Source organism: Periplaneta americana, chromosome 16 (genome assembly GCF_040183065.1).
Source record: "Periplaneta americana isolate PAMFEO1 chromosome 16, P.americana_PAMFEO1_priV1, whole genome shotgun sequence".
NCBI classification, from domain to species: domain Eukaryota; kingdom Metazoa; phylum Arthropoda; class Insecta; order Blattodea; family Blattidae; genus Periplaneta; species Periplaneta americana.
In genome coordinates this window covers 77,624,956-77,644,487 of record NC_091132.1, presented here as the reverse complement: position 1 = coordinate 77,644,487, position 19,532 = coordinate 77,624,956, and the positions used below count along the sequence as shown (strand labels likewise).

General features: G+C 34.3%; 1 protein-coding gene across 1 annotated transcript; it reads left to right on the top strand.

Moving 5' to 3' along the window:
• The first annotated feature begins 1,374 nt into the window (after nt 1-1,374).
• LOC138716504 (hexamerin-like) lies at nt 1,375-19,339 on the top strand. Its single transcript, XM_069849646.1, has 11 exons — nt 1,375-1,522; nt 5,212-5,345; nt 5,454-5,609; nt 6,642-6,819; nt 9,355-9,647; nt 11,873-12,157; nt 12,320-12,490; nt 13,915-14,043; nt 14,138-14,453; nt 16,564-16,700; nt 18,890-19,339. Exons 1-11 carry the CDS (start codon nt 1,435-1,437, stop codon nt 19,202-19,204), a joined length of 2,202 nt encoding a protein of 733 aa, XP_069705747.1. The 5' UTR covers nt 1,375-1,434; the 3' UTR covers nt 19,205-19,339.
• Nucleotides 19,340-19,532: the final 193 nt, after the last annotated feature.

Sequence of the window (19,532 nt, the reverse complement as noted above, 5' to 3'; positions counted from 1 at the left end):
TTGATAACAGTAGCCGTCTTTTATGAGCAGTGGGTTGTTCCTTTCTGAAGTAATTACTTTGGGATCAATACCTGATAATGTGAAGTAAAACTAATGTATGCATTTCCCTAGCAACACCTGTCCATTTTTGAGTTCTCCATTATTTGGTATTATATTGTTGGCATCTGTTTAAAATGTGAATATCCAAAATCAATCACGATTGGGCAATATGTATTTTGGACTAATTTTTTTTGTTTATTTAACGACGCTGTATCGACTACGAGTTTATTTAGCGTCGATGGGATGGTGATAACGAGATGATACTTGATTACCTGGCATTTGCCTTACGGTTGAGGAAAATCTCGGGAAAAACCCGGCCAGGTAATCAGCCCAAGCGGGAATCGAACTCGCGCCCAAGCGCAATTCTGGATCGATAGGCATGCGCCTTACATTCAAACATCCTGATGGGGGCAGATAAAAAAAGTTGTTTTTTCTTTCGACATCTCAATAATCTCAAAAGAAGTGCTTGTACAAATTTTGGACATTCGATCGCAATTACGAGGGCTGTAAAAAAATAAGTTCGTCAGAGCCGTTAACAGAAAGAAAACACAATTTGATTTTAAAAAGTTATTGGAACAGACACAGCAATTGTTGAGCTATTTTTTCAACATATCCCCCACCGGAATATCATGGGATCGACAGAGAGGTGCAAACGGTCGGACTTGGGATATTCCATTTTACAGGATGGTAACCTACGCAAAACAACATATATCAGGGAAAAGTTAAATTCGGTAAATTTTGGTATTCAAATGAAATTACTTCTTCTTCTTCTTCTTAAGGCACTACAACTTCAAAATTGAACAATTTTTTCCAGGAACTTCTATTCTGTACGACCATCATCCAATCCTTGATTCTTAGCTTCCTCAAATCATTCACAATATCATAAATGAAATTACTCCATCGGCAAATTTTTAGAAATAAAATAGAATATTTATCAGAAACGAATCCTCTTTACTTGGTTCATTAAAAGTGTAAACTATGGAAGAATTTCGATTAATGAGTGTTTGAGTTCTCGTGACTATAGAACAAAATTGCATCATTGACGACACACACAATAATATCGTACACATATTTTCACGCATGAACAAGGCTTGCAATATAGTTACTGTACTTTGTATTCAGGGACTGAGAAATTATTTCGTCGGAAAGCTGACAATTTTTATTATTATTATTATTATTATTATTATTATTATTATTATTATTATTATTATTATTATTATTCCACCACTAACGTTCTAAATATGTATTTACTGGTAGTCAAAAGTAGTAGACATATCTGTTAGAGACGAACTGTTAGCATCACTTTCCCACGTCAGCCGCTCTATGCCAAAGGTCATTACGGCACCGTATAAAAGCACAAGGCATTGGCCCAGTCTGCGTACTGCAGCGACCACCATGAGGACGGCATTAGCACTAGTGTTTCTGGCCCTCGCGGCCCTAGTCACGGCTTATCCTGGCCCCAACCAGGATTACAAAGTTGTTGGTAAGTTTAACTTTGAATATTCGCGACTGATAGAATTCAAAGATTTGATTTTCATCCGTCAGTCTCAAATACACGAATTTATATTTTACTAATGCACATAGCTTGGTTAAATGAATGATTCAGGATATAATTAAAGTTTGATCAAATAGTTTCAAATAAAAGCTCAGGTTTGAAGCAAATATTCAAATTTTACAATATACTTTATATATTTTAAAATATTATTAAGCTCGATTAATTTAACAAAAATATTTTTCTTGAAAGCCAAAATATGATTAATGGCTCTGTAAAACTAAAAAAAAAAAAAAAATACATAATCTCTTTACTGATCCCCTAAAAATTAATATTTTATATTAACTATTCTCTCAGAATTTTGTTTCAACTACACTTCCACTCAAACTTCAAATGTTGTAGTCTATAGTGATGACTTCTCCGTTAATTTAATGAATTTTACGTTCCTAATATCAATATTATATTGCGAGTAACGTTCCAAGTTTGACCCTATTACATTAAAAGTACAGGAATTGCAACAGCAATAATTGTCGTTACTTAAAATAAAGCAAATTTCTAATACATATAAAAATGAAAGGGTACCACTTTTAAATTGACAACAAATTTATAATAAATATTAAAAAACTAGTAATTATTTTTTAAATTCAAAACAATGTTTTTCAATTTAAAAATGTCAAACATGTTTAATAACTGTGTCTAGTTATTCTAGTAGCTACTTGAAAACATTTCTGTAATAGTCGCAACTTAACATAAAGTCGTGATACAGAATACTTTCCATAATTTTACCAATTCTTTCAGAAACTTAATATTCATTCATGTTATCAATGTTTTTACTAATTCGAAAAAAATATAATTTTCTGTTACATTTAAATATAATTTTGTTGTTAAATAATAAATATAATTAAATATAAATAATATATAATAAATATAAATAATATATAAATATAATTAAATATAAATAATCTGTTAAATATAATTTTGTTTTGTTTAAATATAATTTTCTGTTATTTGAATTCGTTTATAACATGTATATTATAAACTCAAAAATATTTCAGTTTGAGTTCATGCAAGACGAATGACTATTTTTTAAATATAAAATAATAAAGCAAATTTCTAATACATATAAAAAATAAAAGGGTACCACTTTTAAATTGACAACAAATTTGTAATAAATATTTTTAAAAACTAGCAATTATTTTTAAATTAAAAACAATGTTTTTCGATTTTAAAATGTCAAACATGTTTAATAACATGACACTGTATCCACTTATTCTAGTAGCTACTTGAAAACCTTTCTGTAATAATCGTAACTTAACAGAAAGTCATGATACAGAATAATTTTCAGAATTTTACCAATTCTTTCAGAAACTTAATATTCATCCCTGTTATCAATGTTTATACTAATTCGAAAAAAAAAATAATTTTCTGTTACAAACCTATATATTTGAATTCGTTTATAATATGTATATTATAAACTCAAAAATATTTCAGTTTGAGTTCATGTAACACGAAAGACTATTTTTAAAAGGAATACCTACTTACTTGAAGTTTACGATGAGTTCATTGTATGGCGTTAATGCCGTGGCGAAATAAGAATTGTAGCATAAAATTAACAACTCGAAGAATAGGTAGCCAAAGTCGCTTTTTTTCACTCCAAACCTTAGAGAATCTGCCGGAAAGAGAGCCTGTTTTCTCGTTCGTGAAAAGTCGTCGGCTGGTAGAATTATCCATTACGTATGCAGTAAATTAGTCCAGATTTATCCTAATTCAAAGATGCGTAATGTGTGAAACTATCGGAATGAACAGTGAATTAAATTAACTATATTCTCGAACATTTACTTTTAATTCGGTAAAATGGGATGTTATATTTTACAAACTTTCGCATTTATTAGCAGGCCCTAAACAGCATAAAATACATTCGATTTTAAGGCTTTCACGATGAATGTAATCAGAAGTAGACTTTTGGGTATCGGTATGTCACTGTGTCTGTTTCTGATCACATTCACCGCGAAAGCCCAAAAAGAAATGTACTCTACCTCCATGGGGAGAAAACACACAATAATATCACAGACTAGTATAGTCACAAAGCTTGAGTTGTTGAGGGTACTAGGAACAATAGACTGTGCCGGTACTATTTCGCATTGTCTGTGGTGAGGCGATAGTAGCGATCCTAATGGTTAGCAACTATCTATGGATGCATATTCCCTACGTATTGAGCTTCGTGACTGTATATACTAGACTGTGGTAATAATAGAGTATTTGAACAGTCTGTTTTGAAAAGGAGAAGTAATTATGCTCTCCTTTCTAGATGCCGCGATGTCAACATTATATCAAAATTTGTACAATTGTATCAAAATATAAAATTGCTTGTTGCACACAGAATCTATCAATGAAAGAGATTGATTTTACATGTAGGAATTTATATTCAATTTCACTTAATTTTCATAAAATTCATCTCTCTTGCTCAACTTTATCTGTAGAAAATTGGTCACTTATTGGTAGGATAACCCTCGAAAATTGCACAAAGAACGCACAATAGGCAAAACAAAAATTCCACAAACTATATCATAATCAAAAATTTCAGACGAATAAATTTGTCAAATCAACAATAACTGTGAATCTGAGTGATTTCCGACTAGACACACACACACAACTTCAAACTTGTCTACACGTTTAAATAAAAAACGCAGCTCCTCTGCTCATACCTATTTGTCCTACTAATGTCCTGTATGCAGTTTCGAAACGTTGGAAATGTTAAATTCCAGGTCTATTTTAAGGGAGCCAGGTAGTGATTAGGGGTCAAAAATCCGATTTTTTATTTTGTGTTTCAAAAAATAATTACAAGATTTGCTCTTTAAAACAATATAAATATTATGGGGGGGGGGGTATTTTTGCAGATATGCCCTTTAAATGCCTCTTTAAATTTGGCGGTGCATGTAATTCATACCTGCTGTTTCAAATGTGGTTTTTCATAAATTGACATTTTTCAAACTTAAGTGCATTTTTCTCTGAAACTACTGAATCAATTTACATGCAATTTTGATAGTGTTTTCTGCAGCCTGCATTCTACATAGCAGACCTACATGTTTAAGAATATCACACACATAACACGAGAAAAAAAAATATGCATTGAAAAAAATGTTAAACATAGTTCAATATTTTTTTATGTTTCACTAGGAGTGAAATATTTAACTAAATTTTGCTTTAGAATTTAGAATATACATTACTAAATAACTTAAAAAATACAAGGTATATGAGTTAATATTGTAGCAAGTAATGTGCACCACTTAGCAAAGTGGAATAACAGGTTATCGGTTAGGACCTTTCTTTTGCACTTGGGTACGAAACTAATTAGTTGCCTTGTATACCACTGAATTCAGAATGATTGATGCTTATACAAAGCATGGAAATTGTTATTCCATTCTGAGCACTAAAAGCTTAGAAATATTGAACTAAACTTTTGTACTGAATTTTTTTAATCGTACAGACATCACTACCCAGTCCCCTTAAACAATAATATTATTAATTTGCAATACTTTCTATGTTTATTGTAACTTTATATAGACATTAATTAATATTAAGTTTTTTTTAACAAATCAAAAGCATAAAAGTTAAAATAAATCTAAACTTAGACGTTATATAAGAACAAAAACTTAAAGTGTGACTTTCTGTTATTGCAGCCGACAAACCATTCTTGCAAAGACAAAGGGACTTTCTGAGAATCCTGGTTCGTATCCAACAACCAAACTATTACTCCGACCAGCTCGAGATCGGAAACACTTATGACATCGAGGCCAACATCAACAACTATAAGGTCAGTCTTTTCTTCTGCATTGTCAACGTTTAACATCTTAATTATTTAGCAGCAGTTGTATATATTTATATGGATTTGTTTGACGCACTCTCTCTCTCTCTCCTATAGAACCCACAAGTTGTAAAGCAGTTCCTGGCCATATACAAGGCTGGCATGCTGCCACGTGGGGTGCCATTCTCGCCCTACTACAGCACCCAGCGCTACGAGACCAAGCTACTGTTCGACCTCTTCTACTACGCCAATGACTACGACACCTTCTATAAGGTAACATTAACATTATACCAGTATCACAGTAACTTACGACAACTACGCACCATTACTTGTATTATTTCTCCGTCATAAAATTCTGTAACACTTAATTTCAAATCCCACCTGTGGAGTAACGGTTAACACGTCTAGCTGCGAAACCAGGTGGCCCGGGTTCGATTCCCGGTCGGGACAAGTTACCTGGTTGAGGTTTTTTCCGGGGGTTTCCCTCAACCCAATATGAGCAAATGCTAGGTAATTTTCGGTGTTGGACCCCGGACTCATTTCACCGGCATTATCACCTTCATCTCATTCAGACGCTAAATAACCTAAGATGTTGACAAAGCGTCACTCTTCTTCAATACATATTTGGAATGGTTTAATTGTTCAAACGTGACATAAAGAGAGTGAAGCATTTCTTAATCCATTTGTTACATACGTTTAAATATAAAGTAAAATTAATATTCTAAAGAATGGTTTACTATAAATTATTTTAAAATACATTCAATACTTCTTTAAATTATGAATTATTGGTTCTTGAATGAGATTTAAAGTCGTTAATTTTCATTAAATTAGATATTTATATGAGGAAGTTTCAATCCCTAAGCTAAAATATATGTTTCGTAGAAGCAAAACAACCACATCAATGTAGCCATTAACGTCATATATTAATAAAGCAAATCCAAACATTAGTATCTGTAACTACTAGACAAACGAAACTATAAAGGACAGCCTATATTTTACAAATTAAGGCTGGTTCACAATAAACCGGGAACGGAAACGAGAACGAGAACGGAAATAATGTTAAAATAAATGTACTTAAATGTGAGCATTCACCATTAACTATGCTCACATTTAAACACATTTATTTTAACATTATTTCTGTTCTCGTTCTCGTTTCCGTTCCAGGTTTATTGTGAACCAAACTTTACACAATTCATAACTAAAACACGTGAGGATATTAAATAAACTCCAAAACATTTTTTTTAATTATAATACTGTTGCAAAAAAGTGGAACATACAAATTTTAAATCACTTTCATTTTTCTAGACCGCATGCTGGGCCCGCGACCGCATCAATGAAGGCCAGTTCTTGTACGCCTTCAGTGTTGCCACTTTCCAACGCGAGGACCTCAGCGATATTGTGCTGCCAGCTCCTTATGAAATCTATCCCTACCTCTTCGTGGAATCTGACGTCATCCAACGGGCATACGAAGCCAGAGAGAGAGGTAAGACGGGTGTATTTTTCACATAAGTCCGGTTACATACTAGTTTAATTTACTAAATATTCGAGTAATAATAATTACAAACTGCGTTTAATTACTGTACGAAACATAATTCAGAACATTATCATAAAACGTCCCAAAACCATCAATTTATTTGGAGTTTCACCATACAGACATTTCCTTCAATTTGCTATGTATCCATCATCATCATCATCATCATCATCATCATCATCATCATGAATCAGGTTACTTCAATTTCTACGTACGACTGTTAATGGACTAGAATTATGCAGGTTCAGTATCAGGCACTACTAAAGAAATTCTTTCTTCGCCGAACTATGCAAAATCTCTTTAAACTGGTTATTATTATTATTATTATTATTATTATTATTATTATTATTATTATTATTATTGATAGTGATATTTATTATAGTTCACAGACAAAAAAGTACACACATATAATCATTGAAACCTTACAGCATTACATATTTTATAATTTACACATAGATATACAATTTTTAGTATAATTTCTAAACTTAACTATATAATCTAAGATGTTTTATCTTGCACTTGCGACTAGTTTTGTGCAAACTCAACACATTTTCGTATGTTGATACAATTAGTCTTTGTTCACTTGCCAAATTTGTACTTCACGTTTCAATCTGCAATGCGCAGCTAGCATATATAAATAAATCTTCCATAATTCCAGTATATTTAAATCTTTGAATATATATGTTTTATTTTATTTATAGATAGTACTATCAAAAACTAAACCATTTTTCTTATCCAATCTTATCTCATTCAATTCTAGCTATTTCATTTATTCTTTCTATTCTACTTTTTTTTTGGCAAGAAAAGTTATAGACCTATTTGCCTTTGTACCTTTATGTTATTATTATTATTCATGTTTGCTTATAGCTATTTCTTTATTCATTTCTATAAACTTTTCATTTATAAATTTCATCCTTATTTATTTTGTATATTGACATTCAAAAACAATACGAATGTCATCTTCTCTCTGTCCACATAATGAGTACGTGCCTGGAGGTATATTACCTCTATTATTTCTTAATCTCCAAATCCCCAGTCGGAACCAGGCCAGTCCAAATCTTTCTTTCATTTTCATTTTATCTATATATGTACTCCGACCCCATATTTTTTATATTCATTGAAAATATTAGGGAGCGCATTTCATTGATACTACTAAAATCATTTTGTCTAGTAATATTTTTACATCTTGATTTAATTAAATTTAGGCTTGCTACGCTGTTTCTAGTAGCCAAGTTATCCCATAACCATCCTAATCCTATATTAAAAATGCTGTTTTTAATTTTTACGATTGCCATATTTGTCGTATTTGCAAATTGATTAATAAATATTGTTCCATAATAGTACATTATGCAACGAGCCTATAATGGTAGTAATTAAGACGCGAGTATGTTTGTTTATGAAACGAACGCAAGCGAGTTTCACAATTTTCATACGAGCGTCTTAATTGCCATTATAGGCAAGTTTCATACGACTTTTTATGCTCGATCATATTTCTAACTTGAAATTATTCATAACTATTCATGTTATGGTTATGTAAGTGAGGAGCGGAACTGACCTTCTAAATTGCGAGATGTGCGCAGACGCGAAAGTATTGATTTTTTCCGAGAAACGAATGTCATTGACCTTGATATAATCTAGAGAATAACATGAACATTAGGCTTGATATAGCCTGGAAATTGATTTAGAATTGAAAAACGAGATGACAAATTGAATTTATTTGAATATTATTTACAATCAACACTAATTATTATAGTAACAGAACATAACCTTCTGCGAAAGTATTGGATTTCCAGCCTCCGTGACTTTTCGCTAGTTGTCTTTCGATTGCATATCCGAGAATAATCGATACTTGCGCTTTTATAATGCTACAATGGTGATTTCTCATTGGCTGAACAACTGAACTATAATGAAAAGGTGTACTTTAATGAGGTGCATTAAAGGGTTACTACCAGGTGTATAATTACTACATTTCGGCATGGTCGAGCATAAACGTATTTTGGTCACTTTGTATTCTTTTAATTAAATATTTTGTGTTTCTAACTAGGATTGTACATATATTATTATTATTATTATTATTATTATTATTATTATTATTATTATTATTACTACTATATTGCAATTTTTCTGTGAAGTCAGATTCTCTCAGCTGAAAACTAGTTTATTTTTCTCGTAGATACCGGTCCAACTAATCTTCCACGTATAACGTTTTTATACTGTTCGCATTTCAAGAGAAGATCCGAGCAAAGAATGCGAGTTTTTTCTCACTCTCATAGTCAGCCACCGAGACGAAACCAGCCGGCCAATGACAGCCTTGTTTGTCCCAGTCGGCAAATGACACCACTCCATATTCACCTTCACAGATGCTGAGTTACTAGCTTACCCTCTCCTCTTACCCCGTAAGGTCCTTACACCCCTCACAGGGATCTTCTCGTGAAATTTGGACAATATTTCCATCATCACATTTCAGTAAAAATGTCTTTATTGCAGATGTAGGTCTGTCTTCCCCAAAGACGTACGTGTTCCCAGCTAACTACACTGTATACACCCCTGAGCAGCTCCTCAACTACTACAGAGAGGACGTGGGTCTTAATACATACTACACCTACTACTATTACAACTACCCGACCTTCCTCAACGAGACTGAGTACGGCTTGCAATACGCCCGCCGTGGTGAACAATTCTACTACACGCGCCAGCAGATCTACGCTCGCTACTACCTGGAGCGCCTGTCCTGGGACCTGCCCGACGTCGAGCCCTACTACTATAAGAGACCCTTCCAGGTACAACCATGACTAGCACTATATGTGCTAATCAGTTCTCTGCACAAATTACTAAACTACCATTTTAAATAATACCTTTCATTCATTCCGTATTAACGCTTGTTAAATACCCTCGGGTCTGGAGAAGCAAGGTTTTCAAGACAAAATATTATATCATTAAAGCTTACTATACAGCGTGTTCCAGAAACGCCGTCCATTTCTTCAAGTTACACTCTAATATACAGGCATGACTCACGTGTCATATTGGATGCATTTTGGAGTATCAGGGATGATGACAATTATATTTAATTAAGGTTCATTTTCTTTGTAGTATTAAAACTTAGTGAAAAGCTTAATATTTTGTAGTAACTAGATAAGTATTAAAAATCTTTGTAATTCATTGAGGTAGAAAAGGCACCAAAAGAGATTTTTAGCAAAATTTTATTCTGAAATTATTGAGTTTTCAAATCTAATTAACTCCGCTCTTTTGATTTTAACAAGGTTTGCACATTGGGCCCACTGGGGCTTAGAAATAATTTGACACACCTCCAAGTCTAGGTTCTGAAATATAAATACTTTTTAAAATTCATCGTTAAATTCGGAAACAGCACAAATTTTTCGGCACGAAAAATTCTTCGCTCGAAATATAATAAGCAGCGAATGGCTACTGTGTTTCGGAAACAGATCCTTATTATCGTTATCCTCTCTGTCTAATATTAAAATTAATTAAGATCTACCATATTCATTCCAGGGTGCGAATTAAGATTTCTGATGAGGGGGGGATAGAATCCTAGATAGAGAATATCATACGTAATATTATCCTCATTCAATACGGCTCAACGCTTGGTCGCACTGAGTTGCTTGTCTTGCAACTTGATCATAATAATAATAATAATAATAATAATAATAATAATAATAATAATAATAATAATAATAATAATAATAATAATTATTATTATTATTATTATATCCTTGAACAGGATTAAGATAAGATGTGTAATTCCTAAGTTATTGATTGTTGCCAGCTTGCTGGTGATGATAATACTGAAATATTATTTTCTTTGCTTACTTTGTACTTCATAAAGTACATATACTCGTATTAAAACAATTACATTTTGTGAGGGGAGATAAGTTATCCCTGGCAGGGATGTTAATATGAATTTATGAGAGGGGGATAGCTTTCCAACGGGGGGGGGGATCCCCCCCCCCAATCTCCTCGTTAATTCGCACCCTGTTCATTCCACATGTAAATGTATTTAATTCGCCATTCTATCAAAAGGAAAGTCATGTAAATACTGTAAGTCATAGGAATAATCAATGCATATAAATTACTTTTCGTCCAACATAACATTATTTAGATATTAATTTAATTCGCTCTCTTGTGCATTGCTGCGCAACTTGAGAAATGTTTCATATGAATTAATGCATTTTACGATAAAATGAACAATAAAGTCTTAAAAACATATTAAGTAGCCGTTACAAAAATTAGTACATATCACAAAATGTACTTTAACATAAACTTTTTGACAGTGGAAGAATACATGGCATTTAGCTCTGAAAATAATACCTCTAGGAAGAAATTAAATAAATTACACTATTCCGCCACTAATAATGATCTAAAATCAATACAGTTCTTTCATAGAAAACTTCGTTAAGGAATAGTAGCCTATATTACGATACAAGGTTGGGAAGTGCTTTTTACAAAATCGAGGAAAAGTTTGAAAAAAGAGCAGAGCGAGTTTTTCATTTTCCGAGATTTTATAATGCACTTCACAAACGTGTACTGTACAACATTTTTTACACGATCATATTTTTAAAATTGCAAATACAATATATTTTTCATTGAAAATTTAGAGCAATATTATTCCAAAGCCTTCACAAAGCTGCACTGTAATCTGTAATGGTAACTAAGTAACAATAAGTGCACTATAACGGGTCTATTTCAATGTAATTTTATGTTATGAAGAATGGTTTCCCTAGCAACAAGTTTCTGTGTAGAAATTCTAACTTTCAAGGTCTAACAATAGCTGTAAATATTACAAAAACACCACGATTATGAAAAAGAGTATTTTACCCCTTGAATGGCCTCTGACAGTGAGCCACTTGTATATATTGGCCATTGACTACTACATAATGATTAAATATAGCCTTAATTTCCTTTTATATTGATTAAAACTTATTATGATCTAAAGTATCAATCTTTATTTTCTATGCTATAAAGAATACTGTACTGTTCATTGTTGTAGACCGCATACAACCCCAACCTGCGATATCCCAACGGCGAAGAAGTACCAGTTCGTCCATACGAATACAGCACAAGAGCTGTCTACGATTACAACGGCAACAGCTATTACTACGGAAATTACTACACTGGCAATAATGAGTACTACACCGGCAACTACTACACCGGTAACTATCAGCCCACTTACTACTACGGCTATGCCAACAACTACGACTACTACTACCCTGAGGACATCCTCACCTATGAGAGACGTGTTACTGATAGCATCGACTATGGATACTTCTACTGCGTGAGTGGATATTCCAATATATTAATTTCGTGATCCATTTGCAGTCTTAGTTCAATTTATTTGCTTATTATTTACTTATTAAGCAACCACTTATAATTCCTTATATGTAAAAATAGATTCTACTGCAAACCTCAATTAAAATTTAAACTATTTCTCACGCAGCCTGCTCAAGTTAAATTCCCTCTGTACGAAGATTACAACAAGGGCATCAACTACCTGGGTAATGTGATTGAAGGCAATAGTGATGGGATCAACAGGAGATACTATGGCTCTATCTACCACTTCTACCGCGCCCTCGCTGGCAAGATTGTGGATCCGTACAACAACTATGGGGTGAGTTTCAAGTCACACACGTGACGTGAAAAGGTTTTTTTACGTTCCATTTCGTTAATATTACAATTTTTTAGTAATAGAATCTTTCTCCCAACGTCTACATACATTGTATGCAATGCATTATTTTTCACGCTTATCGTAATGACAAAATGTAAAATGTTATTACAATTTAAATTATATGGTTTATTATAATAAAATATAAATTTGTTACATGCCACAGTCACAAGAAAAAAAAACATGTAGTAACAATTTCACAAAACTTGACAAATGTTACTGTTAATAATTCTTCAGTAACATGTTAGAAAAAATGTAACTAGTAAAAGAGGAAAAAATCGCTTGAGTTCTTATACACATTCGACCATTTCGTTGCATGTAGGCTATATATGGAAGGAACCGTTAAACTAATACAATTAATTTCTTAATATTTAATTATTTAAGGACATTCTTTATGTTACTTTAAACCTTCCAGAAATTAATGTGGTGACAAAGAAACAATATTTCAGTGGTGGAATAATAACCATAGAAATCAAAGTACTAGATTATACGTTTCTTATAGTCTGCCTTCTCAAAGAAAACTCAGAATTAGCATGAATGAATGAACTATGGCTTGATACTTTTTTTATTAAGAAACTCAATTGTTTCCCTGAAATGATTTCTAAGTAGGATCCCCAACAACCAATTCTCGATTACGTAATATTTCAAACTAAACTAAATTATTAATAGTAACATCTATTCATATGATTTCTTCTGAATATGCTGAAAAGCTCTTTAAATACTAAGAGCGGATACAATGTATTTTGTTGATGAAAAAATAAAGGATTTGCAAATTTCTACAGAGCAACTCCTTTTTCAGCTAATTTTCTAGATACATAACTATGATTTATAACATTCTCGCAATACCAGTATGACAGAGTGCGCCTAAGATAGCGGACGAAGTTCATTTTTTTTATTTCTCAAATATGGTTAATTAAATATAGACTATAAAAATTCCTATACGGTTCATTTTTAATCTCTAGAGAGCTGAAACTCTAAAATCAGTGGTCGTCAGCACTCGCTGAAATGTGCAATGGGTACGCGGTGCCGTCCCGTGTGCACTGTCGTGCAACAGGGAGAGATAGAGAGCATACCCGCTAGCAGCTACGAGAGCACTATAGTGCACTGCGTTTTCCGCGGGTAATAGAGGCTAGCCCCAGCGTGCTCTGTGCTGACGACCCCTGCGTAAATCTACATTACATTGAACTATGAATACCGGCAGATAATTTGTGAGGACTTATCAAATAAAATTTAACAGAGTGGAGTGATATTATAAAAATAAAAACAATTCGTCTAAAAGTCTACTTTATCTGCCACAAAACATTACACTGATTACATTAGAAAATTGCAACGCTATATCCGAGAAAGTAAATCATAACAATCGTTTACAGCTCGCTCCCAGCTCTCTGCAAAACATCTACACTGCACTGAGAGACCCCGCCAACTACCAGATCCTCAAGCGCATTAACTACTTCTTCCAACGGTACAAGAACTACCTGCCCCGCTACTCATACGATGAGGTAAGGAGCGGAGTATCTCTTTCTTTGTTTCAGCTTTAAATGTACCGTAATTACAAAAGTAGATCGCTTCTAATTCTCGTATCACTGTTCCCAGCTCGCATACCCTGGCATTAAGATCGAGAATGTTGACGTTAGCAAGCTCATCACCTACTTCGACTACTTCGATATCGACCTTGACAACGTTGTCAGCGTGAAGACGCCTGAGGACGGTCAGTACGTCGACTATCGTGCAAGGCAGACCCGTCTCAACCACAAACCCTTCACTTACACTATCGATGTGACCAGCGACAAGGCACAGGATGTGTACGTGCGCGTATTCCTGGGTCCCAAGTACGACTATTTGGGCCGCGAGTACAACATCAACGACCGCAGACACTACTTCGTGGAGCTCGACCGCTTCCCGTACAAAGGTAAGATAAAGTTTCCAGAGATGTACTGTAGGCCTAATACCTTTTTTCTTCTCACTTTATTTATAGACGCCCTATTCAGTAATGAGTCCGAATTTTGACGTTTTTGTTAAGTCACATTCCAGAAAATCAATACATTTACATAATCACAACTTTAAAATAACTTTATAACTAGTAAATTATTGTCAAAAACACACATGAGATGAGTAATGAAAGGGTTGATTGAACTGGATAATATGCACGGTAGAGCAACGCCGACTACGGTGGCCACTAGTCACCGGGTCGTACCGAACCGTGTGAAACAAAAGACAGTCGAAATGGTGGTATAACCAAAGCCATCGTTTTATGGCGCATGAAATATGTAATGGGAACATTGAGAGCGAATATCTTATCTTTGCCACAGTCTGTGGACGACAACTGTGATTGGCAGATTGCGGATGTCACATCTGTTTAGGAGGTGGTACCACTCTCAACCGAAGGGGCAACAGATGTCACTGACTGAATGGTGTACTCAAGGACACACCCCAGAAACGCAAAGTGCAAGTGTCTTGCCTTTGACGCAATAAGACTGACAACTGTGATTGGCATATTGCTGACGTGACGTGTTGGGTGGTACCGTTCTCAGCTGCACTGGTAACAAGTGCTCACTGATTGGCTTTTTACTCAGGGACATGCGCCAGAAATGCTGCCACTGGTTATAGCAAAATTCGCGACTATATTCTTAAATAATTTACTCCACTAGTCAAGTCTAAGGTTTACAAAGTATAATGGCGATGTTTTGAAGACACTGAAAGAAAATGCAAATGTAGTAAGATATTTTAGTAGATTATCACAACCAAATAAAAAAGGTGTGATTCAGGTAACGAATTTGAACGAAAGTAAATCTGCGGTTAATGTTCGCCAAAGCGTTAACTATGTAATGACCGCGTTGCCGTTTTATTTTTGGTCTAGAGAAAACACCTCGTCATATAATTTTTTTGCATCATATACGAGTAATATGTAAATGAAACAGTTTAAAGTTACAAATTATTTATCAAGTACAATATGATATAATTTAAATTAGTAGCCTACGTTGAGAATGAAATGAAATCTTATGTTTAAATTAACAAGTTTTGTCACGTGCGGCTCGCGACAGGAACAGTTTGGCTGTGAGATTATAACTTGGTTAAAAAACCTAAACTAACCAAATCTAAGCTTCGTATATGCAAGATGTGCAACCGAAGAAAGAAGAAAATAAGAAAAATAACAGTAGCGGTATCTAATGCCAACTGTCAATATATTTGAAAATATTGATAAGGAACAACATAATTCTAATGAGAAAATATTTCAAAATACTTTTAAAGAACAATATAATCCTAACGAGAGTATATTTCAAAATATTAATAAGCCTTATCACTGTCCGTTCCTAATTTATACTAGGCCTAATATATGTATCTGTTCATCAAACCCTAACTAACCTTGTCGCTAACAGTGTAACAGTGGTGCTATCTGTCAGTAATGTTCAGAACGAAAGAAGTAGAGAGAGAGAGAGAGAAAACAAATGTCTCCTCCTAACGCCACAGGCCAACGTCATTCCCTTATGTTGGCGACATTGTGTGTTTAGTTCTACTTGGTCGTAACCGTAATGACACGATTGAAAGCTATCGCAGCTAATTCCCCAGTTTAGCGAAAGAGGATAAATGAATATGTCAGCAGTTTACGGAAACAGATCGATGAATCCACAGGCCTATGTGAAGATTAATATAACATCGCGAATTTCCTCTCCCACCTTCTACTTAAAAACTGTCAGATTCAGTACTTTATGTTCAATGCGAAAGTAGTTTAACAGAGAATAGAGATCTTAAATAACGTCACATTACATTGGAATTAAAATAGGCATACTAACCTTCTTTCGAATCTAATTATTTTTCATTGTGTTATATCCAAATAGCATGAAACTTTAGCATTATGCTAAGCACATTCTAGAGATTCAGGTTTCACTGCGTATCTGTAGGACAAACTTCGCTACATGATCACGTTCAAGAACTTCCTTTTCTGCTATAGAAATAAGCGTCATATTGTAACTGTATTAAAACAGAAGTTATAATACATAATCGGGGTTGATTTATTTCAGTTCAAGCCGGTCAGACAAGCATTCAGAGGAATTCACGAGACTCCAGTGTCATCACTCCCGATTATCCTAGCTACAGAACTCTGTTCAGGAAAGTAGAAGCAGCCTACGAAGGCAAGGAGCAATTCTACATCGACAAGGTATGTGGAAATAACGTTCATGAGATAACAAAATATGCCATAACAGAGCACGAAACATAATGGTGAACAAGATTATGGAATCTCATATCCTTTACAACTATCATAACCTTTTAAGGTCTATTTGTAGCCTGTTTTGTATACTACATCTGAATGAAATCTCATGTAAAGCACTTATTTGGTTAGGCATTTCTATGCTTCGAGAAACTTTAGAAAGATAACCTGTTTTGCTTTTCTCACATCTTACATATATAGGCCTAACATTACATGTGCATATAATATGGACAAACTGTTTCAGTATCGTACACAGTTAATATGCCAAAAAATGTGGTTTTTCCTACTTAAAACACAGATAATGTCATAGTACACAGTTAACATACCTCACATATTTCGGGTCCCAGACATTCCAAACCAAATCCTGGGTAGACTTTCACGATATTAGTGAAAAGAACATGTCTTCTCCCGCAATCATCCATAAACTCTCTGCATTTGACAGTACAGAAGTTCAAAAGTACACAAATCATCACTTTCACTGAGTAGATCTTAGTAATATATACCACTAAACCAACGACAAACTCTGTAACACAATTTTGCCTAGTACTACGCACTCTCAATAAGATTCCTGGATCTCTTTTGGCAACTGTTTTTACATCACCACACATTATTCTAACGCTCTACCACGATCCCTGTTGCTAACCGCTTGACATAACTTCGCGAAATTCATCACCGACCACAGTACCAAATACCTGTCCTAGAAGTTTAACATGACAGAACGGGTACCGCCACCATACGGCACATGCTTACAACACATTTCCCGTCACAAATTACGCGATATATGATGTCATTTAACTACAAGATAGGGGAGTCGGAACAAAGTATTTCCGGAAAATAACCTAAATTGTAGCGACATTTTATATTTATTTGAAAAGAAACTGAAAAATATGATACCATGAAGAACAAAAAAATGTCGTATGTAAAATATTAACCCACTTCTGATCAAGTACTACCAAAAATAGTGTAAGGATAGGTTTTTCTGTCCATCGCTGTGGAGTAATAATCAGTACATCTGGCTATGAACGAGCGGGCCCGGGTTCAAATCCTGGTTGTGGTTTTTTCCGGGGTTTTCTTTAAACCAATTGAAGTAGAATTGCTGGATAATTTTCGGCGTTGGACCTCGGACCCATTTCGCCATTATTTCACATATCATCCGTACAACAGCCAGGGTTAAGTTCGCGGTGCGGAGTGCTGTATTTGTATAAGAGCGCGGCCGTTCGGCTACTCAATCAGTCACAAGAATAGGAGTGGTAAGCACAATAAACCTCAGGCTGCAGTGTATGCCTTCGGGTCCCTCCTCCGTTAAACAAGAGAAAAAAAGGATAGTTTGAAAATTTGATACTCGCATTATATAATATAAAAATTTAAAGTAAAGAAAGCAACATAGCGATACCTACAGTAGTTGGTTTAAAAAAGGATGTAGGTTAAGTGTTAGGTGACGAATCTCTCTTCAAATAACTTGCACTTTCGGTTTATAATTTTGTAAATATTTTCAAAGAATAAAAATCTCTAAAGTTACAATATATAAACTTCGATTCAGATGCTTAATGTGCATTACCGGTATACCTAATCTTGTCTTGACCATAAATATGTTGCGTTCTCTTTTGTGCAGAAAATAACTACCTCTAGGCTTAATTGAATATAATACTATGTACGAAGTAATTTTTACTAAATGCTGAAGAAATAACCTCACAAGCCACACATAATAACAGACACGCTTCATGCTCAGGACAATGAAATTAACTTTTTCTGGCTTAATCAGCCAAATAATTTACAGATAGGCTATAAGATACCATCGAAGTGTACTTCTAAAGTCTAAACAACAATAGAGAAACAAGTCTGGAAATTGAACTTATTCACGCAGAGGAAATTATTTTTCTTTTTAATTTTAATTTCATCTAATTAGGCCTGCTGATTTTTTCCGGGATTGTAATTGTTAATTTTTAACAAAGAACAATCTATCTTTCTCGTTAATCCGAACAATTAAGACTTTAGAAATCCTTCTATCTTTACCTAGTCTCTGTAAATGCCATATACCATACACTGTCCTATTTAGAATCTCTGCTAACATCATACACTCTCCCCTATTCCAAGCCCATGGCTCTCCTCCACTGTTATACTGGTGTTCTTTTTTCCAGAGCCAGCGCTACTGTGGATACCCAGAGCGTCTCCTCCTACCTAGAGGTAAGAAGAGTGGCCAGGCCTATACTTTCTACGTCATTGTCACACCATACGTCCAACAGGACGTACATGACTTTGAACCATACAATTACAAGTCGTTCAGCTACTGCGGAGTAGGACCCAACCGCAAATATCCCGATGACAAGCCCCTGGGATACCCCTTCGATCGCCCCATCTACGGAAAGGACTTCTACACTCCCAACATGTACTTCAAGGACGTCGTCATCTTCCACAAGAAACAGGAGGAGGTCAATGCAGCTACCACACAGTGACGAGTTCGGCGTCACTCTAGTCGACGAAATGCGCTCAAAAGGACCTTCTCTAGAACGTTAAATGTTTCTGTGTTCAGTTCATAGACTGTACTGTCCTCTTTTTTTACTAGTTGCAATAAAATATGAAACCCAACATTTCTTTGTAATAATAATTACATGAACATGTAGTTCCTACCATTTTCCTAATACCTAGAATATTATTCTTAAACCCTCTCATAAAAAATTCTGGCACTTTATAAGGTCGCTGCTGAAAAACAAGTCCACAATAACGAAGAAAAGACATTTTTAAAAATCATTTAAAAAAAATAGAGTATATTAGTTGTGAATA